The sequence below is a fragment of the Equus przewalskii genome, chromosome 21, assembly GCF_037783145.1.
Source record: "Equus przewalskii isolate Varuska chromosome 21, EquPr2, whole genome shotgun sequence".
Lineage (NCBI taxonomy): Eukaryota > Metazoa > Chordata > Mammalia > Perissodactyla > Equidae > Equus > Equus przewalskii.
The window spans coordinates 33,370,875-33,392,977 of record NC_091851.1 but is presented as its reverse complement, the minus strand read 5'-3'; the positions used below and the strand labels follow the sequence as shown (position 1 = coordinate 33,392,977).

General features: G+C 44.6%; 1 protein-coding gene and 1 long non-coding RNA gene across 3 annotated transcripts; one reads left to right on the top strand and one right to left on the bottom strand.

Annotated features, from left to right (window-relative positions):
• Positions 1-4,444: 4,444 nt before the first annotated feature.
• LOC139078243 (uncharacterized) lies at positions 4,445-9,659 on the bottom strand. Its single transcript, XR_011531119.1, has 2 exons — positions 9,529-9,659; positions 4,445-4,836 (listed from the first exon to the last, which is right to left on the bottom strand). It is a non-coding gene; the product is annotated as an uncharacterized lncRNA (long non-coding RNA).
• A 91-nt stretch (positions 9,660-9,750) lies between these two features.
• On the top strand, positions 9,751-21,691 carry OSER1 (oxidative stress responsive serine rich 1). Of its 2 annotated transcripts, none has more exons than XM_070589289.1 (4): positions 9,751-9,913; positions 13,560-13,676; positions 16,607-16,720; positions 20,455-21,691. In XM_070589289.1, the coding sequence occupies exons 2-4, from the start codon at positions 13,600-13,602 to the stop codon at positions 21,140-21,142; spliced, it is 879 nt and encodes a 292-aa protein (XP_070445390.1). In that variant the 5' UTR covers positions 9,751-9,913; positions 13,560-13,599; the 3' UTR covers positions 21,143-21,691. The 2 variants fall into 2 exon arrangements, with proteins under 2 accessions (XP_070445390.1, XP_008513979.2); XM_008515757.2 differs by lacking the exon at positions 9,751-9,913 and adding an exon at positions 12,316-12,443.
• Positions 21,692-22,103: the final 412 nt, after the last annotated feature.

Below are 22,103 nucleotides of genomic sequence, written 5' to 3'. Positions count from 1 at the left end.
CAGATCCCCTGCGTGGGGCTCAGGAGCAACTAGACAGGCTTGGAGGACATTCGCGCTCCCTTCCCCGAGCAAAGCCAAGGGAGAGCGCTGGCCTCTCAAAGGAGCCCCACACCAGCTGTGCCGCAGCACCAAGTTGGCAACTATACCATAAAAGCAGCCTCAGGAGATGACAACAGTGACTCCCCCGTCCCCTGACCTGTGTGCCATTTAAGCGATCTGGAAGTGTACACATGCCCCCGTGAGGGGTCTTGGGGATGTGTTAAGTGGGCTGATGGATGAGGAACGGCCAGGAATGAGGGCTGGGGCACATGAGGACCCCAAGACTAGAAACACTGGAAATTTCTTTTTTTTTGAGGAAGATTAGCCCTGAGCTAACATCTGCTGCCAATCCTCCTCTTTTTGCTGAGGAAGACTGGCCCTGAGCTAACATCCGTGCCCATCTTCTCTACTTTATATGTGGGATGCCTACCACAGCATGGCTTGCCAAGCCGTGCCATGTCCACACTCAGGATCCAAATTGGTGAACTCCGGGATGCCAAAGTGGAACATGCAAACTTAACCACTACGCCACGGGGCCGGCCCCAACATTGGCAATTTTCATGATTCTGCTCAGGAACTGAAGCAGGTCAGCCCCTTCTTGGTGGGTTCCACCAGAATCCATGATGCCTAGGGACAAGTCTAGAACAGCCACGTGGCAGCGAAGATCAGCAAAGGGTAGAGAACAGCCTCAGACCCACAACGCTCGTCCTCTGTCCCTCCTACTAGATGCCACTCAGGGAGAAAGGAGGGAGAGGGGCAATGGAGAAAACCCTGAAATACTGAATATTTATGCAAAACAGAGTGCTGTAAACCAGGAGAGACTGAAATATCCTCTAAAATTGGGAGAACGGGAGCTTGACAGCAAGATGAGATCAGCTGGAACAGAAAAGTTGCAGTTTTTACCTGTGAGCAGCAGTGGGTAAAATCTGACCGAGCCACAGGGACAACCAGAGCGTCTCTCCTGGGGACTTTTGTACAGGGGGACACGGAAGGATGGGAAATGTGCAGAACTGCATCTCTCTGATGGCAATGCCCAGACAGGCTGCCTGTGCATTCCCAGCACCTGGGAAAGGCTCTGGTCCCCAGCTGGATAAGGTCTGGTTGTTTAGCATTCCCTTTTGTTGAGTGAGCTTTCTGATACCCTTCCAGTAAATTCCTTTTCCACTCAAGCAATCAGAGTGGATTTCTCTGTTCTCTGACACAGGATCATCCAGGAAGTGAATGTGAGATGAGAAAAGTAGGGAGGCGAGGCCCCTGAGGACCAGCAAATGGGCAGAAGAGGAGCCTGAAAAGAAGAGGCCGAGAGGGTGTCCCTGTGTGCAGGGGCCACAGAAGCAGGAAGGATGGTGAGTTAAGGATGAGGCCAAGGCCAGTGTCAGACAGCACTTGGGACTCAAGCAACATAAGAACCGAGAAACAGGCCACCGGATTCAGCAACGAGGAAGTCACTCACGACCTTGGCAAGAAGCGTTGCAGTGGGGGTGGAAGTCTGGTTGTGGTAGACTGAAGAATGAGAATTGAAGTAGAGAAACTGACTCTGGTTCTAAAGGGGAGAAAAGGACAGGAGCTTGGGGGAATCTGGGTAGAAGGGGGCCATGTGGGTTTGGGTTTTGTGGTTCATTTGTCTTTTAAAAGATGAGAGAAAACATGATGTGTGTTTGCATATATGGAAAAAACAATGTGAGTTTCCTGAGAAGGTGGGAGAGATAGGAACGAAAGTGATGTGAGAGCAAGGCTTGGTCTTAGAGGGAAGACCCTCCAAGGAGGAGAGAGGGTGCCTGGTTGCAGAGATGGGCAAAGATGAAAGGACGCAGAGCAAGATCTCCTATCGCCTGGCTTCTGAGGACACAGGCGCACCTTTCTGGTGAAACCTTTTCTTTTTCCCTCTGGCAGAATTAGATGCTCATGAATTATAGGTAAATGTCAACCTGAGGACAGGCTGAGAGGGCACGTTGGTGTCGAGCACATGCTGGGCAAGGGAACAGTTCCTGGGGGTTAGGCTGAGCCAGGAAACCGAGACACAACAGCTCAGATGTAGGACCTAAGTTGAAGATGCCTATCAAGACACAGCTTAATTCACACTTAGAAAACCAAACCCAGCCCTTGTGGAACGGGCAGATATAACATCCTGCCTGCCTAAAGCCTCAGGGCAACAGCTTTAGAGCAGGGGCTCCTTCCATTTTTGGCTGCTGTGGTTTTGCACAGGTAATATATGGTCAGGATTCAAAAATCAGGACATAAGGTCCACGTTACAAAGTCTGGCTGCCCCGGCCCTGCCCCCACCATTCTCTGAAACACTTCTCTTAGTGTTCTGTTTAGCTTTTCAGTGTTTCTTTATGCAGATACAAGCAATACAAATATACACTCTTAGCCTGCATCTTGCTCTTTTCACTTACTGTATCTTAGAGATCTTTCCTCAGTCCACAGAGAGTGTCCTCTTTTCCCAGCTGCAGTCTTTCAGTGTGTGGCTGCACCTCAGCGCATGTGCCCAGTCCGCCACCAACAGACACCTGGGTCGTTTCAAATCTTTTGCTATTACAATCAATGTGGCAATGGATAACCTTTTATATAAGTTATTACATGTCTGTAAGAATGTCATCTGCAGGGCGGATTCCTGGACTTGTCATTTTGACATTTCACAGTCCCACCAGCAATGTCTGAAAGTGCCTGTTGCCTCTTGCCCCGCCCCCACCTCAACCCCATCCAACGGCTGTCACACGTTGGGACTGCTGCCAACCAGAGAGATTAAAATTGCTATCTCTGCTCTTTTAATAAGCATTTATCTATTAAAGACTAAGATTGAGCATCTTTTCAAACATTTAAAGGCCACTTGCATTTCTGTTTCTGTGAACCACGTGCTCACGTCCTTTGCTCATTTTCTCCACTCTCCTGCTGCAAAAATTCTTAACCTGGGGTCTTTCTCCCAGCGTCTTGTGATTCAGATAAGGTTAAGAATTATAGGGAAAGAAGAACAGCTCATCTTAATCTGATACATATCTTGTGGCATTCAGACAGAGATTTGTCTGTTTTCTTAAGTTTTTAAGATGTTTTATTGAAGTTTAATACATATACAGAAAAACGTACCTTACTGCATGTCATAGCTTGATGAATTTTCACAAACTGAACACACTCCTATAACCAACACCAGATCAAGAAACAGAATATTACCAGCACCCAGAAGCTCCGCTCAACGCTTGCCTCCAGTCCTCACCTCTGACAGACTCTTCTCTCCTGTAGCTTTACTGCTTGATTCTGGTTTTTGGCCTTAACATCTTCCTGATGTCATCATCCAGTTCAAACTGCAAAGCCGAATGAACTCTGAGATAGAAGGCAGGGGATTCACTAAGCCTGGGTCTTCATCAGTTTCAAAAACCCTCTCTGTAAAGAGCTTTTCTACAATTATTAAAGGAAGAGAATTGGCGGTCCCAGGGCTCCCCCTGCTGGCGATTGGAAGCCACCAGGAAAAGCCCCCCTTTCCTTAGAGCTCTGAGGCTTGAGTGCCAGGACTGACTGATCCAGCGCAGAGGGATATGGCCAGGCCCCTTACCAAGGCTTCCCACAGTCCTCATCCACTCCCCACTCTGTTACCCAACATTTCAGGAGAGCAACTATCCAATAACAGACCATAACAGCTTTGGGGCTAAAAAGAGAATGATGGGCAAGAGCAGTTAATCTCCACTTCCCAACTCCTGCCTATTTCCCCCCAAACAAATGACTGCTGTGAAAGGCCCTGCTGCTACAGGCAACTGTCAAAGGAGTCAAAAGCCCCAGTATGGTTCTAAAAAGCCAGTGGGCAACTGTAATTATTCGCTGAGTGAGAGGATTAATTGACTGACTGACGGACTCACTGACACACTCGCTCATTCAATACATTCGGCAGCAGACGCTGCGCTAGGTACCAGGGACACGAGATGCGGCCCTGCTAGGACGGAGGAAGTGTGAAGTGCTGTGGGAGCACAGAGTGCAGCGGCATTTAACCTACAGAAGGGGAAACGGACTGAGGGGAAGAGGCGGGGAAAGTTGGGGGAAAAACGTAACAGATGATTCTTGCCCTCCAGTAGCTTAGAATCAGCAGGAGACACGAATGTGTATGGGTAAAAGGCTCAAAATAACTTAAGGACGCACCTGAAGAAGTTCCAAGTGACGTGTTTCTGGAGCTCTGGAGATGGGGAGGGGCCCTGGGCTGACAAGGCTGGCAGGTGGCAGACAGGAGCTAGAAGCTCTTCAGCTGTGGTGAGGGGCAAAAATCAGATGTCCAGGGAGGCCAGGGGGCCACCAAGCGGAATCTCATGGCAGGAGAGAGTGGGAAGTGTTACCACCACCAGGACTGCGGTCCAAAAACTCGACCTTGTCAGGGTACCCAGAGCTGATCAAACTCAGGGAGGGCGGATCCATAAATGCTGACTGATGATGCATAAACCAGATGCCAATTTATTAACTGCAGAAGGGAAGATGTTCCCCACAACTGGAATGCCTGTGCCTGCCTTCCAGGCTTCTCCGTCTCTTCCCTCCCATTGTTTCCCACCCTCTCCTTGGGGGCCCTGGCCCCCTCCAGTGGCTTCGATGGCCATCTGCATGTTGAGTGCACAATTTATTTCCAGTCCGAGTCTCTCAGCTTCAGACCCATGTATCTTCCTGCCCCCTGGACACCTCCACGCAAGAGGCATCTCATCAGAGGGAGGCAGTGGGACCACAGACTCTAGCCAGACTGCCTTGGTTCAAATTCCAGCTCCACTCCTTCCTAGCGGTATGACCTCAGGCAAGTTACTTTACTTCTCTTCATTTCCGTTTCCCCATCTGGAAAATGAAGATGATAACGGTCATCTCATAGGACTGTTATCAGGACTGTTGAATGAGTTTTCTGACACATACTAAGAGCTTTAAAAGTACTAGCTTTTATTATTATCTTTCGTTCAAATGTTGTTCCTCATCAGTTCCCTGCCAACAGGATTCAACAGTTATATCGGAAATATGCAACAATAGTCATTCAGTTGCTCAAACCAGAAAGCAAATTGTCACTGTCTACTTTCTCTCACTGCCCCTCCTGTTCTCTCACCAAAGCCTGATCTGCACCACTTCCAAGCTGTTAACTTGCTCTCCGTTCCTATGGCCACCTGCTCTTCAGACTCCTGCCATCTCAGGCCTGGATCACTGGGCCCTCTAGGCTGGAACCAGAGCAATCTTTCTCAAATGGTCATTTCTCTTTTCTTCCATAGCCCCCACGGTTCTCAGAATAACCCCCTTCACATGACCTGTAAGACCTGTCATGACCTGACTCCTGCTTTCACCTGCACTTCAAACTCCTTATGTCCCAAACTAAACTCTGTCCCCAGTCCCCACAGCTGCTGGCTTTCTGGATTTCCCTCCTTAGTGAATGGTGCCACCTACAGGCCACTCATTCGCTGGGGAGGACACGTCTGACCAGCATGCCCCTCAAGTCCCGCCAACCTCTTCAGACTCCACAGCCTCCTCACCACCCTTCAGCCACTGTTCCGCTTCTGGCCTTCATTTAGATTACTTTCAATGTCTTCTAACTGGCCTCTCTTACACTCCGCTCCCGCCCCATCTACTTTCTAAGAGGCTGCCAGAGTGATATGAACTGCCCACTGGCACATCACTATTTTGCTTAAGGACACAATCCAAGCTCCTTAACACCACTCTCTCCTTGACTTGGCTTGGCCCTCTCTGCAGCCTCATCCCACCCCTGCCCACTGCCCAGGGCAATGCCTGACTTTCGAACCCCAGTTTAGCCAGAACCTACTCCAGAAAGCCTTCTCGGAGACACCCCCTGCACCTCCAGACTGGGCTAGGCAACCCTTCTGAGTGTCCACATGGTGTCCTGCGCCTCTGCTTACACAAAGCACTGGGCAACTGGCAGATACTCGCTAAGGTCTGTGGAAAGAACGAGCAGGAACTGAGGACAGGAAAGGCACCCTGACACACCGAGGTCCCAAGAGAGCAGCCTGGGATGCAGCTCTCTCTGCTCCCGTCTTCCGCAATGATCAACATACGTTTCAGTCCTGCTACCACACTGCTTTGGTAACAGAAAGTTTCTCCTAACAGGATAACTGTGGGGATTAAACATACGTAAACGTTTCTAGCACACAGTGAACATTCAATGCTTTCATTTGACAAATAGTTACTGAACGCCAACTCTGTGCCAGATGAGAGTTTAGGCCCTAAGGATATACTGTATTTTCTTCAACTCTTAGATGCCATCATTTTAAAGATTCACCATTAATTGTAGGTAGAATTAAGAAACAAACAAATGCTAGCAATTAAACTAGGACACACTTTTGATTCCAAGACGCATCGAGATTTTCAGAGCACTAAATTGTGGGAAAAGTGCATCTCAGACTGAATGAGAAAAGGAGCGATAAACAAAAGACACAAAGTCTCTGTCCTCAGGTAGCTTCTAGTCTAGGGAATATCCACTGTCAGGTAGTGATAACAAAAAATAAAGCCGGGCAAAGGGATACAGAGGGAAAGCTGCTGCTGGGGTGGGCAGGGAAGGCCCCTCTGGGGAACTGATATGAGCAGAGACTTGAAGGAAGAGATGAGTTCTGGGTAAACAAGGTTCCTAGCAGAGGAAATATCAAACACAAAAGACCGGAGAGGGAAACATGCCTGATGAGTTCAAGGACAGGCAAGGCAAGCGTAGCTGGAGCACAGTCCCAGACCCTGGGCAGCCAATCTCCTCAAGCACAGTGGTATTTCCCAGGTGGAAGCAGGCACCTCTGGTCTAGTTAGGGTGTGTGAGGGGTAGTGGAGTTGAGGCTAAGAAAAGCAGTGTAACTCAGTGATCAGGGAGGCGGGTGTAGAGTCAGACGGCCTCGATCTGAATCCCAGTTCTGCCACTTACAAGCTCTGTAACCTTGGACAAGTTATCTAACTGTGCTGAGCCTTAGTTTTTGCAGCTGTAAAATGGACATAACAAAATTACAAGTGGGTTATGAAAATTAAATGAGACAATCCTTGTAAATCAAGACACAAATGGTCATTATAATCACCATCTTCTACTCCAAAGTCATTCTTAAAATTATATCAAGGCAAGGAATAAGTTAACTTAAAATATAAGACTACTCTTCCAGATTACCAACTGGTAGGATGGTAGCCATACTGTTGGTAAAATAAATCGGTTTTTTTGTGAGGAAGATTCGCCCTGAGCTAACATCTGTGCCAATCTTCCTCCTCTTTGTACGTGGGATGCCTCCACAGCACGGCTGATGAGTGGAGTAGGTCCACACCCAGATATGAACCCACAAACCCCTGGGTACTGAAGCAGAGTGCATGGAACTCTAACCACTCGGCCATGGGGTCGGCCCCAAAATAAATCTTTTTAAGGCTTTGAACTTGCCTTCTCCGAAGTTATTTTTTAAAATCAAAAGTTATCTTCCTATATCAATTGGTTGTTTCTGCAGTATAATTTGGTGGACTTAAGTGTCCCCTACTCAGTCGCTTATAAGGTACATGTAACAAGAAGGATGTGCTGTTTTAAAGAATTTTACAGCTACCATAGCTTTCTGATTAAATGCCATTACTACGTGCATTAAACTAACACCAAGTCAATTTCATGAATGTAAAATAAGTTCAGGGATTTTTTCTGTGACTGGAGAGATCCTATGTTGCTGGTGCAGCAGGCAGGTCTGGCTTCTTGTTCTCGCAGATCATGAGTTTTGTAGTTTCTCTATCTCATCTTAAGTCATAAGATAGCACAGAGTAAGCCAGGCCTATATATAACAACTTGAGAGTCCAGGCCATATCAAGGGCTGAATTAGCTTTCAGTGCTCCCAAGAGGTCTCGCCTTCCGGGTACGCCCTGAGTAATGAGCCACATTCTCAGAAAGCATCTAACTTTATGACGGAACTATGCCTACATAAAATGAAGCACTTTAAAACTTTTTAGTTTTTAGTATTTAATGCCATAATGGGTGGAAATAAGGTAAACTGTAAAATCCACCACAATTGCATGTAGCACCCACTAACCCTCAGGAACCATTAGGCTTTGCGAATTTATTACTCGTCTGTCTGGATACAGTCCTTGCCTTCAAGGATGTGCGAATTCTATCTGAAGCTGTATTTTCAAATGACAGCTTAAAACCACATATTTAGGCTGGATGCAATCCACTTGGCAACTTCTGAGGAAAAAACACATCACATTTCCCTCTTTCTTATCATTTTCTAAGAGATGTTGAGAGCTGGGCAGCAGTGGACAGACAGGCTTTTGACACTGACTAAGTCACTTACCAGCACTGTGTGACAGAGGCCAAGGAGAGCTAGGACAAGTTTCTAACACCTTTGAGTCCCAGTCATCTTCATCTTTAAAACGTGTAAAATCACAGGGTGTCAAAGGAATGAACATGCACACAGCTGCTGCACGGCAGAAGGGAGCCATTTTATTAGCATCATTAGGTTTTATGTTGGAACTTTAACAGTGTTTTTTCATCCCGTCAGTTGCTCAGCCTCTGGTATGAACAAGGAGAATTTAAATGTTTTACCCAGGGCCCACTTCATCTTTATGTTTCACAACCTTACGCAATGACCTGTAAGATTCCATTCCCGGACACGGGTCCAGCATTCCAAGGGCTGGCTGTAGTTAAGTTGGATATGCTAAACTACTTTCAGCAGCCTATCTAGGTAGGCGACTATACCTAAGGTGTTGGGGAGTGTGGGTGGAAGGGTCCAGTTTGGGTTCAGGTAACAACCCTCACTCCAGGGTTGGGCCAGAACAAATTAGAGCCAATTCTATTGAAGAAAACCATCTTTGCCAAAAAAACTCTAAGCACACCGACGTGGGGCTGGGGCGTGGTGAGTGAGGAGAGGCACAGAAGATCTGAAGCACTCCTGGTGACGGAGGGGGTGGCAGCTGGTGCACAGCTCACCCCTTCTCTGCCTGCCGTCTGAGCAGCCATCAGAGTCAAACAAATGGAAGAGCCCTAAAGATCACCTACTTAGGTGACCTACCTAAAGCTTTCTGCAAAATTTAGCGCGTCTGTGCATTTCTCTGTCGAATGGTCTATAGATTTCATCAGATTCTCAAAGGAGTCCATGCTGGGAAAAAAACGAGATTCGATGATACAGTCCAACGTCCTCACTTCACAGATGGAGAAACTGAGGCCCGGAGAGGGAAAACCAGTTGCCGCAAGTCAAACGACAGGGGCAGTAAAGAGAAGGCATTTCAATTCCAGTTCTGGCCTGACTTTCACGGCCCTGGCCGGGTCCGATCTCTCCTCGCTTCTCAGCAGACCCTGAAGGATTCCCCGGGTCCGAGCCCCGAGGCTGTCGCAGGCGGTCCAGATTCTAGCATCAAGGAGACTCGGGCCAAGCGCTCAGACGGGGGTCCGTGGCCGTGAAAATTCCCCCACCCTGGCCTCACCCTGCGGAATTCCGTCGGTTGGGTGACTCCACGTAGAGTACCCAGACCAGGGAGACCCCGGGAAGCAGACGCGGCTCGCCGGAGGACTGCGAAGAACACCGCCTACTCACTCACCTGACTGAGAGGAGGAAGCAGGCACGCCCCAAAAGAGTCGGTCCAGCGCTAACCCAAAGCGGACGGAGGAGGGAACGAAGAGAATAACAGGAAATGACGTAAGGCGCACGTGCTTCCGAGAGGGGCGGGTGCGGGGCGTTGAGGAGGCGCGGCCACAGCTCTGCGCCTGCGCAGCCACCGCCTGCCGCGCAGCCGAGTCACTGGAGTGGGAGGAGCATGAGCAGGGGGCGGGGCACGCGCCCGAGTGACGCAGGCGCAGTGCGCCTCCGGAGGCGCGGGCCGCCCCCTCCGCGGGTTTGGATCCGGGTCAGTCAGGCGCCGCGATCGGGGACCGACGATCTGAACTGACGGTACTGGATCGCCGGAGCGCCCCAGCTGCGAGGAGGTGGGTGCCCTAACGTGACGGCGAGGGGCCGCGGCGCCGCGTCTCGGCTTCTGGGCCCGGCCTGGCCGCCGGCGGCTTCCTCGGGGCCTGCCTGCCTCTCGTCGCCTCGTCCCCCGGCGTTGGCTGCCTGGGCCGGGCCGGGCCTGCGCCTCTCGGCGCCCCCTCGGCCGCTGCGGCCTGGCCCTGCCCGAGCCCCGCGCTCTCGCCCCTTCCCGCCTTCCTCTCCGCTCGCGGCCCCCGCGCCGCGCCTCCGCCCTCTCCTGCCCCACCGTCGCTTCCCCTTTTCTCCCTCCTCGGCCGCACTTTGCCCCTTCCCGCCCTTTCCCGCTCGTTTCTGAGCCCCAGTCTCGTGGTACCCCTTCGGCTCCGCTCCCGCCTCCTCCTGCATCCCTGGTGCCAACTCAGGCCTCTCGTTCTGCCCCCGGGGAGTATCCAGAAGGGGCAGTTTTCCAGCTGGAGACCCCCGGCAGGCAGAGCCCCCCCTCTCCGAGCCCTTCCAGGTTCTGACTTTTCCCCCGATCTTGTTTAAGCGCTGCCGATCCAGATTCTGGGTGAAAAGGATTAACTTCGTGCTCCGGCTCTAGCACCGAGAGCGTAGGGGTTGAATAGTGGGTGTGTAGAGAGAGGTGTGACCGTGTGTTGTCCCGGGGGCCGATTGTTTCGATCCAGTCTTGTTTGCGTCTTCGAGAGTTGCTGGACAGGGTTTTCTTTCCCGGGCTCCACACTTCCTGGTGGGCTGGGAAAGTTTCTAAATCTTTAACATTGTGATGACACGTGTACCCGCGGATCCTTTAGTGATCGTTCGCAGGTCTTGTCCAGGTGCTGGAAATTTGGCCCTAGGCTTGGGGTTCAAAGAGGTCTTGGTTAAAACTGCAAGATATAAATAAGATTGTGACACATGCTATTCGTTGAAAGTCAGTGAACCAGGAATTTGCCCTTTTGATGGAGGAACTTAGAAGAATTTTACGTGACGTTTTTGAAAGGTTGGGGAAAAGCCGAAGCAAAGTTAAATTGCTCGGCGTGATTTTGACTTAAAACAATACAAAATAACTTTTAATAAGCCTTTAAAAGTTTGATCTTTTGGAGGATTGTTCAACTTGAAGAAGTCAGGGCAGTGAAAATGGGAAGAATGTCTTCCAGAAATTTAATGAGGAAGAGCAAACCCAGTTTCCCAGGGTTACTAGTACAGCTCCTGATTTGAGTGAATCGGAAGCTGTGAACACAGAGAAACATAGCCTTTTGTAATGACAGGCATGCTCTGATTTTGCTCTTAAGGTCCTGCCTAGCACTCACCTTTGCTCTGGGTTAATATAACTAAGGGAAAGGATGAGTGGTCAAAATGCTGGAAGTCTGAAAATAGATGGAACTTCATTCCTAAAGTTTTAGTCTTTAGCCAGTTTTTATTTTGGTCTGTTTTGGTTTTTAAATGATAGATTGAAATTTTAGCGTGTCAACAAGAATGTTAACTAAGTTTGTATTAACAGCTAGAGATCACCAGCGGTGCTATCAAGTTAGCACTATGTAATTAAAAGTTAAGTGGGTGCAAAGCTTCTTAGCACAGTGTTAGGGCAGGAATGAGGTTCTAGTCCTTACAGGAATGGGGTTCACAGTCCTGGTATGTGTCAGGTTCACCCCTAGATCCCCAGCTTCCAGTGTAGTGTTACAGCGTGTGGTAATATTTGGAGAAGGAATGAATTTCTGTCTATAGAACTCAGCAGTGTACATTTAGATGTGATGTGTACTCATTCCCATAGAGGCCCACAGAGGATTTATGTGGGGTCTGCAGAGTTGGGGAGACTGGCTCAGATGATTTCACTCTAAAGGCCAATAGTCTGAGCGTTTGACTGGTCATAGGTAATTGAGGAGAACTATAAGTCAAACTTTGATTTAGTTCTGCCAACAGGAAGAATTGGTTTATAACTATGACAGCACCCCTTTAGATGCTGTGAAGCTTCAGAAATATTTGAATATGTGATGACTGCTCACCCCCTCCCCAGATGTATAGGACGTTACTGTGTAGCTGGGGCAGGATCCTCCTCTAAATCCAGAAGAATTAGAGACCATCGAAGTGTGGAATTAATAATGTTTCCTCAGATTCTGTTCTGGTGAAATAAACCAGCACAATATATGTGGGATGTGTGTTTAAATTTTTTTTCTTAGGAGGTTGAGGCGAAAGCTAGCTAAATTCTTTTGAGACTATTTTCAGTGTTCCCCGGAGAGATCTGCCTAAAATCCCTTCTTCTACACAAAATAAATAAATGAGATGAATAGTCTTGATTCCTTGATGCTTTTTTCTGCCTCCGGTACCACAGTGTTACATTATGTCAAACATATTATGACACCTTGACCTTTGGAATTTTAGAGGCCTCACAATAACCTCAAACCCACCCCTGAGACGGGAGCAGATGCGGAATCAGAGGATTCAAGGGTCCACAGAGAGGCACTGCTCCCTCGCGGAGTGGCCAAAGGGGGCGGGAGTATGGGGGCGGGGGTATAGGGGTGGGGGTAGCAGGTTAGAAATAAAGAAGAGGTGAGGGGAATTTTTGCTTCAGAAATTCTCCATCTTCTATTTTTTGTCTAACTCTTGTCTTTCTGATTCCTTGTGATATGTTCATAGATACTGATTTGTTAATTTTTTGTTCAGGATTTAGTATTAACTAATTTTTTACCCTGAGTGAAAAAATAATTGGGAAACTAGATTCAAAGAATTTACTAACAGACTTCTCCCTTGTGTCTCTTGTTGCTTTGGTTGGTCCCCTTTCCCCTTTTCTTTGTTTAAATATAAAAATCAGGGTGGAAGAAAGGGAGAACTTTAGTTAATCAAACTAGTTGATTAAGCAGAGAGCTTTTAAAGTCGCATTTACAGAACAATACTTTCTATTTTTTTCTTACCTCCTACATCTTTGACTGAGTTTGTTCTGTTTATCTTTTTGAGTTGAAAGTAAGTTCATGTATTTTCTGTCTTTCTTGTTTAATAATTAAAGTATTCAAAGCTATTAAAAAATAGACAAAGGTATCAACCTTATAAAGTGTAGAATAATCAGTAATCATTGAAACGTTTGTAATCCTCCTTTAACAATGGGAACATCTTGATAGCTGAGTATGAATATGAATATGAAATTGATATCTGGGTCAGGATTGCTCTAGAGAAATGCTATCATGTGTTTGGAAGTTAACTGGAATTTTGGGGGTTTGACTAGACAAATAGTCAGTAGCATTTTAAAGAGTCAGAGTCCTATAGGTTGAGCTTTTCCCTTTTATTTCTGGTGCAAATGTCATTTTGTCTGTAGGTTTCTAGACCTCTACAAATGGAGAGATTTTTCCCCTTGTTAAAAAGTGTACTTAAACACACATTTCTGGTGATCTTGTTTGTAAAACTGTGTAATAGGATATTGGCATCAAGGATTTGGACAGTTGAAATTCTATCATAATAAATAGACAGTTTCTATATCATTTCATTCATCTCCTCTTAAGAAATAAAACTTGCGGTTTCCTAATCATCTACACTGAACTTCCTTTTAGAAATAGAGTTGTGTTTGTCCCTCAACAAGCAGTAATAGTGTCAGGAATAATGATTTTAATAAGAGGTATACTTTTGAACCCACTTGTTTTCACTTTGCTCATTTTATTTTTATTTTCTTTTTAGTATTAACGGGAACATCCATAGTAGTGTAAAACCTTTCACAATGAAATCGGAAGCCAAGGATGGAGAGGAGGAGAGTCTACAGACTGCTTTCAAGAAATTAAGAGTGGATGCATCAGGGTAATTAAATATGTAATATACTATTTGGGAATTGGTTACTAGATTTAAATACCCTTTTTCTCTGAAGAGCTCTTTCTCTTCTAAAATTCCTCATTATTGGTAGAAGATATAAATGTCAATAGTGTGACGTTCTACCAAATTTTGCACAGTGTTGTTTTACTTATAAAAGAAACTCATCTGTTAAATTTTGGAAAGTAGCACCTTATTTGTACTCCAAGATTGCGTGTTTTGGTTTTCCTTAACTCCGAGAAGGCTTCCCCCACTCTCTTTTTAATCAAACATTATTAAGCAGTGTCGTATTGGAGATTTCCTTACACATCTCTAGGGAATCACAGTATTTTTCACTAAAAGTGAATTGGCTCAGTAGAAGTCTGTGCAGACATTGTCAATTTCATGGGCTTTGATTGCTGAGCCTATCACTATGGAAACCTCTATTCATTAGGGTTCTGTCACAGAGATCAATAATCTTGGACCCTTTGGCCAAACTAATTAGAGCACCTGCAGACCAGCTGCTGTCTGAATGTTAATATTTCACTCTTTGCACAATGTTTTGTGCAAGACTCCTCTCATCCCCATTCTTTGCGCCAGGCCAGAAGAAACCTCCCATTTTTAATGGATGTAAAAAGATTTATTTTCATAAATGGAAACCAAACACTGGAAGCTCAGAGTAGGACACTCCACAACAAGTAATAATAATAATGACTAAAATATGTTACTCACTCACTATTTCCTAGACACTGGCTTAAAAACTCCGTACATATTTAATCCTCACCACCAACTTAGTAGATACTACTGTTACTCCGGTTTACAGATGAGCCACAGATGAATTAAGTTACTTGCTAAAGGTCACTTTGGTAAGAAGTGGTGGAGCCAGGATGTGACTGCAATTTGTCTCCAGAACCTGTACTCTTAACTATCTCCCTATATGGTACCTTGAGGACAACGTGAAGAAATGCATGCAGTACCTGGCACATGGTAAAAATAAAATAGATGTTGGTGGTTGTTCCAGCTGTCTGATTATTACTGATACTGTTTTGACATGCCGAATGAGAAGGTTTGTACTAATAGACTGATTTATACTAACTATAGAGTAGCTGTTACAGGTGCTCACATTTACGTCTATCATACTTCAAATAAGTATGTTTCTCCTCCAGTGGTTTTTCCAATATCGTGGTCATCTTGCCATTAAAATTGATCAGTATTTTATGAGCCATTTTGGGAAATGGAAACACAGCAGAGAAACACTTCCAGATTGTGGTTATGGTGTATTCCTTTGTGATTTCTGGTGTAGAAATAATTTTTTTTTTTAAATCAGGAAAATGCTAGGAATGTATATACACACGTGAATCCCTTAGTATATAAATTCATATAAGTAACTTAATACACAGACGCCTTTCCTGGTGTTTTAAGAAGTTGGAACATAAAAGTAAGTTATTTTGGTGCCCCTAAAAATTACTTAGAACATTAAAAAACCTCTCAAAATATCTGTACAATACATGGTCGCATAATATATATTTGTAGCATGTGATGTGCTTTGAGTAAAATTATAGAAAGAGAAGGAACAGTGGAAAACATTTGAGAAAACCAAATACATAAGGGTAGCAGGGGTGAGTCATTACCATGACTAAGCAGAGTGAGACTTGTATAGCGTAGCATACATTTCTAGTCGTTTCATATTGTCGCTGATTTGCGAAAGGGACATCTGAGGTACTGACTCATAAACTAACCAAGCCTTGCCAGGAATTTAGCATGATCCTGTTCAACAGGTTTTGATTGCTATCAACAGGTTTTGATCCTTATCAGGACAAATCTCTTTACGTTTATTATAAAACAGTATAATCCTTTTTATCTGAATATAAAATAATATATGCTTATTATTGAAAAACTCACAAAAACAAAAAAGCATAAAAAAGAAAGTAAACATCACAATGTACTATAACCACTGTTAACATCTAGACCATCTGTATATAATGCCGTATACTTTTTTACATAGTTGAGATCCTAATGTAGGTAGAGGTGTTTATTCATGCTGTTTCCCCTTAATATTATAAACATTCTCTCATGTCATTAAAAGTTCTTTGTACACTTAATTTTTAATAACTTCCTAATATTCCATTGTATAGATATGCCATAATTTATATGATAACAGTATTTTCTATTATTGGACATTTAGGTTATTTCCAGTTACTTTTTATTTTAAATTATATTTCAGTGAATGTCTTTTTACTTTAGCAGATTGTCTCTAAAGGATTTTTATCAATATCACAGCATGTATGGTAGGAGCCCAGTGTGTGTGTATTGAAAAGGTCTGAAAGGATTTCTACCAAAATGTTAATGTTGATAATTTCTGAGTTGTGAGATTATAGGTGATCTTTTTTTCTCTTTTAAATTTTTCATCTTCTTTACGCCATAGGAACCCATATTACTTGTGTAATTGTAAACTGCAAAGATTTAACTCTGAGTAATATTTCAAGTTTATTGGTTGTAAAAATTAGAATATTTTTCTAAAAGTTGTATAATTTTTGAAAATGTATTCATTTTCAAGTTAGATCGAGTGTCCTAAAGCTTGCTCCTAACTTAGTTTCCACAGCTCTGATTTGCCAACATAAAATAAGTGGTCAGTGTTATTAGCATTCTGCCTGGACGTAAGGCCTGATCTGCCCCAGATAAACAGCCTAAAAGTCTATTTATATCCTGCTGCTGATTACACTTAAGAATCATTCTTTGGCTTATGATTTTGCAACTGTGGGCTTTTCGGGATCCTCTAAATTTGGTTTCAGAGGAAAGTTTGCATAAAAACTGAGCAACTTTTGAGAAACTCAAACTAGAAAGAAAATAAAGGTATTAATACGAGTTGTATTTGGGTTGGCAAGAGCAGTGAATTCTGCTGCACAGTTTTCTGTAGCAGTAAACTTTGTTCTTGTCTCCAGGTCCATAGCATCTCTGTCTGTTGGAGAAGGTGCAGGTGTCAGAGCATCAGTCAGAGCAGCAGCAGATGAAACCAAACCTAAAACCACATGTGCGTCTAAGGACAGTTGGCATGGGTAAGAGCTGCTTAATGCAGATGATTTTTATCTCAGTACCTTAAAATATTGTTGGGTTTTCTTTCCTGAGTATCCAGAAAAGAGTATGTTATGATATGGAACCCAAGACCCAAGAACTAGACAAGACCCATTCTTTTTAATTGTGAATTTGCCGAGACTGGCTGCATGGCCTGGTTCATAGTCAATTTTTGTAAATGTTCTGTGTGTGTTTGAGAAGAATGGGTCTTCTCTAATCATTCTTGGGTTCTATATATGTCCACTAAACTAAGCTTTTAAATGTGTTATTTGAATCTTTTTTCAAATAATTTTTTTGTCAGTTTGACCTTTTAATAATTGAGAGAGGTATGTTGAAATCTCCCATGTGGGAGTGCGTTCTTTTGTTTTCCCCTTCAGTTCTATATTTTAGCTTTGTGTATTTTGAAGCTATTTTGTTAGGGTCATGCTGCCAAGGTTCATCCCAGGTTAGAATGTTCTCTTCCTGGAGAATTGAGATTTTTATTGTATAGTGATATTCTTAATCCCTCATAATGGCTTTTGTTAAAGTCTATTTTGTCTGGAAATAATATAGCTAATCCAGTTGTCTTTTAGTTAGTATTTGCCTAGTGTATTTTTTTCTATTCTTTTATTTTGAACCATTCTGTGTTTTAAAATGTTAGGTGTGTCTCATAAATACTTATGGCTTATTTTGTTTTGTTTTATTCAATCTGAGCATCTTTTTTTTTTAAAAGACTGTCACCTGAGCTAACAGCTGTTGCCAGTCTTCTTTTTTTCTTCTTCTCCCCAAAGCCCCCCAGTACATAGTTGTATATTCTAGTTGTGAGTGTCTCTGGTTGTGCTATGTGGGACACCACCTCAGCATGGCCTGATGAGCGGTGCCATGTCCACGTCCAGGGTCCAAACCAGTGAAACCTGGGGCTGTCAAAGTGCACATCTTTAACCACTTGGCCGTGGGGCCGGCCCCTGATCATCATTTTTTTTGCTGGGAAGGATTTGCCCTGAGCTAACATCTGTTGCCAATCTTCCTCCTTTTTTTTCCTCCCCAAAGCCCCAGTACGTAGTTTTGTGTTTTAGTCATAAGTCCTTCTAGTTCTTCTACGCGAGCTGCCCCCACTGCATGGCTGCTGACAGATGAGTGGTGTGGGTCTGTGACTGGGAGCTGAACCCGGGCCGCCGAAGCAGGGCATGCCAAACTTCAACCACTAAGCCATCAAACTGGCTTCTTATCATCTTTTTTGAACTGCTGGGTTTAATTCATGTATTTTATTGTGATTATTGATATATTTGGACTTGTTTCTGCTATTTTATTTTATGCTATTTTCCTGGGTTTTTTTTTTTTTTTCCTCTTTTCTTCCCACCCTTCCTTTCCTCCCCACCTTTTACAGAATTTTTTGAAATGAGTTGTTTTTTCCTCTTACCATCTTTCCTTCTACTGGCTTGGAAATTGTATACTTTGTTTCTGTTCTTTTAGTGGTTGGCCTTGAAATTTTACTATGTATGCTACCAAGACAAAAGTTAATATTTTAGCCCTCCGCCTTAGAACCTTTTTACTCTGACCTCCTGACTTCCAGGGTGTAGTTGCCAGATACTTTAGTTCTGTCGCTTCTTTAATCTCACAAAATAGGTTTTATTCAGCCTACTTTATCGTTATTTAAATAGACCATGTTTGTTTAGATTTATCTCATTTAAAGTTTCTTTGCTCTCACCATTCTTGTATCTCAGACCTTCCATATAGTGTCACTTTCTTCCTTCCTAAAGTACTTCTTTCAGAAGTTCCTTTAGTAAAGGTCTCTTATTAGTAAACGGGGCGTCTGTGTTATAGAACTCCACATAGAATAAATTTGAATGATGCTCCCTGGAGTTGTATAACGTGTTCTATTGGTGAATGTACTTTGCTTTGATTTATCTGAAAATGTCTTTATTTCGTCTTTGTTCTTGAAAGCTATACCTGATTTGATATACTTGAAATTAAGGTTCTAGGTTGACAGTTATTTTCTCTTAGCGCTTGAAGGGATTATTCATGTCTCTGGCCTCATTGTTGGTGTTGAAAAGCCAAGCCTCCGTTCAGTCTAATTGTTGTTCTTTTGGAAGCAGTCCATGGAGTCTCTGGCTGCTTTCAAGTTGCCCTGTTGTTTTGGTCTTCTGCAGCTCTGCTACAGTGTGTCTAGATGTGGATTTCTTTTATTTATCCTCCTTCAGTGTGCTTCCTATATCTGTGCATTCTCTTCTTTCGTCAATTCAGAAAATTTCTCAGCCATTATCTTTTTAAAAGTCACTTGTTCTCCATTGTCTGTATTCTTTCTTTCAGAGACTTGAGACTTCCTATTCTGTTTAACATATCTCTTAGCTTTTATATTTTTCCAAGTCTCCAAGTCTCTGTGCTGCATTCTAGGTCAGGGGTTAGCATACTTTTTTGGTGAATTTCCAGATAGTTTATATTTTAGACTTTGGAAGCCAAGAGGTAAGACCTGAGGATATTATGTAGGTCCTTACATAAGCAAGAACACTCCTGCCCTGCCCCGTTTGCATGATGTGCACCATCCTGGCTGGTGGACACACTTTGTGTTCAGTTGCTGAGACAGTCTCAGGATGAAATGGCTAGCCTGGAGGGATGGGTAGGTAGGGGCAGTGCTGGGCTCAGTTTTACTCTCTACCCCAGTGGCACCCAGGTTCCAGCATGCCCTTCTCTCCTGCAGAGCGCCCAGTACAGGCCAGACTCTCAATTGAGATACTACCTGTCAGTGCCCAGTGAATGCTGAGAGCAGAGCCCCAACATGTAGATGGTAGCCAGCGGGGGCCCCAGCAGTGGTGTGACGTGTCTGCTGGCCAGGAAGGCAAGTGCAGGGAGTGGAGGGGAGAATGAGGGTGAAGGAAGACAGCCCAGCCTGGTTTCCATGGCTCCCAGTGCTAGCCCACAGGAGCAGCATCCATGGGCTGTACAAAGACAGGTGGGGGGCCATATTTGACCCACAGACTGCAATTTGCTGACCCCTCTTATACATAATTTAGATTTATCTTCCAGTTCAGTTTTTCTTTTCCTTAGCTGTATGTATTCTGCTGTTTAGACCATTTAGTTTAATTTCAGATAGAAAGTTTTTTATTTCTTAAAGATCTATTTGGTTCGGTTTTTAAATTTGCTTGGCAGTTTTGAGTCTCGTTCTTTGCTCAGTTCTTTTATTTACTTAAATATTTTATAAAAAATTATATAGTGTGTCTGATAATTCCCAATGTCTGAAATCTCTTTGTCAGCTGTGCCAGTGATAGAAGTGAATCCTGAGTCTGCTGCTCTGTTTAGTAGTCATGACAGAGTGGCCGTTTGTAGTATTAGCCTCACAGTGGCACGAAGCTGCTGTCTTCAGGGCGCAGCACAACCTTTAGGTTTTACAGCATCATTTAAGCTGTCTAGGCTGCTTCCAGAGACCCACTGGTCACAGGTGCCCAAGCCAAGGGTTGGGATACGGCAGGTGTTCTGCACCAGATGTTTGGTCCAAGACATGCAATTAAAAACTGCCCTTTACCTCTCTTGTTTCTACAGCTTGCTAATAAGGAGGTGTTGAAGTTTTGGATTCACAGAAACTTAGGCAGCTTGAAAATGGAGGCAGGCACATCTTTTGGGGGAAACTTATGACCTTAGACCCGTAAACCTGAGAGGAGGCAAATTTCCAGCTATCATAGAGAATCTGTTTAGGAGAGCTCTGTGTCCCAACATCTTTTTGTGCATTTTTTTTTCCTCTTAGGTCTACGAGGAAGTCTTCACGAGGAGCGGTGAGAACCCAGCGTCGTCGGCGTTCCAAGTCTCCTGTCCTTCATCCTCCAAAGTTTATACATTGCAGTACAATAGCTGCTGCTCCCAGCAGCCAGCTCAAGCACAAGAGCCAGACTGACTCCCCTGATGGCAGCAGTGGGCTGGGGATTTCAACCCCTAAAGAGTTCACTGCAGGAGAGTGCTCTGCTTCCCTCGATACTAACCACACAGGGGCAGTTGTTGAGCCTTTGAGAACCTCGGTTCCAAGGCTCCCGTCAGAGAATAAGGAAGAAGATTCCTCTGTTGCTACCCAAGTCTCCCAAGCAAGTCTCCAGGCCAATGATCTCTCTGACTTTCAGTCTGTATCCAAGCTAAACCAGGGCAAGCCATGTTCATGCCTAGGCAAGGAGTGCCAGTGTAAGAGGTGGCATGAGATGGAAGTCTATTCCTTTTCAGGCCTGCAGAATGTGCCTCCCTTGGCCCCAGAACGAAGATCCACGCTTGAGGACTACTCTCAGTCGCTTCACACCAGAACTCTGTCTGGCTCCCCCCGCTCCTGCTCTGAGCAGGCTCGAGTCTATGTGGATGATGTCACCATCGAGGACCTGTCGGGCTACATGGAATATTACTTGTATATTCCAAAGAAAATGTCCCACATGGCAGAAATGATGTACACCTGATAGCAAGAAGCTAATTAACATGCTTTAAACCAATGAAGGGTTGTCAGAGAGATTGAGTTAATGGCAGACCTTGTGGCCATTTTGTGTGCGAAGACATCTCCTTCTGCTCACTGTGCTTGCAATAAAAACTTTTCTTGGCATCTCAGTTAATCTTCCTTCTTTAAACTTATTCTCTGAGTTCTTACATACCCACCAAGGCAAGCAGATCAAAGAAGTATTCCTCTCTTTTAGAAATGTCCTTGGGGGATGAAGAAACCCTGATTGCTTGACTGGCAGCAGTGGATACATGGTAAAGGCCTTTGTGAAACAGTGCGTTTTTAAGATCTGTTTAAGATTTGGTGGCCAAGGAAAGTGAAACGTGGTTTTGTAACTGGACTGAACATTTGTCATGCTGTAGTTGCCAGCCCAGAATATTAGAAGTTATATGACTGATTTAAACCATCTCTCATCTAACGCAAGATTTATTGTGTCTTTAAAGGTTTCTGATGTGATTGTTAAGCCAGAGATCTAAGGTCTAGATTCAATATGAATAAACTAGCTGGCCTGCTTGTTGTTTGAGAGAATCATTAAGCATCACTAAATAAACCCCTGCTGGTGCTCTTCGCCGTCAGGCGTGGCGCATGAGGTCTCTCCTGTAAGAGCAGCTTGCAGGGGGCTGCTTCAGGTGGAGGGAGGGGCTGTCATAGTTGACACTAGTGTGCGTCTTCTCCACCTCTGGCATTTTAATATATCTGGCATGTTTCAGTCAGTTGTATGTGGATCTCATACCTCAGTTTCAAATGTTCTGCATGGATCTCTTTGTCCTGCCCTCCTACCCCAGCAACCCCAAAAGAATTTTTTACATGCCATGTCCTGCATTTCTGGTCAACCATCCCAAAATTCCCTTCAAAGTTTGGTAAAAAATTCTATCCTCAGTTTTAGCTGCAGGATGAATCCTTATCTTTTTCTAGTGGCTCCAACG

Excerpts from the sequence above, each read along its gene's own strand:
- OSER1 (XM_008515757.2), top strand. The coding sequence starts at position 12,319 with ATGCGGAATCAGAGGATTCAAGGGTCCACAGAGAGGCACTGCTCCCTC. Across the intron at positions 12,444-13,559 it reads AGGTTAGAAATAAAGAAGAG|TATTAACGGGAACATCCATA; the intron begins GTGAGGGGAATT and ends TTTTCTTTTTAG. Across the intron at positions 16,721-20,454 it reads TCTAAGGACAGTTGGCATGG|GTCTACGAGGAAGTCTTCAC; the intron begins GTAAGAGCTGCT and ends TTTTCCTCTTAG.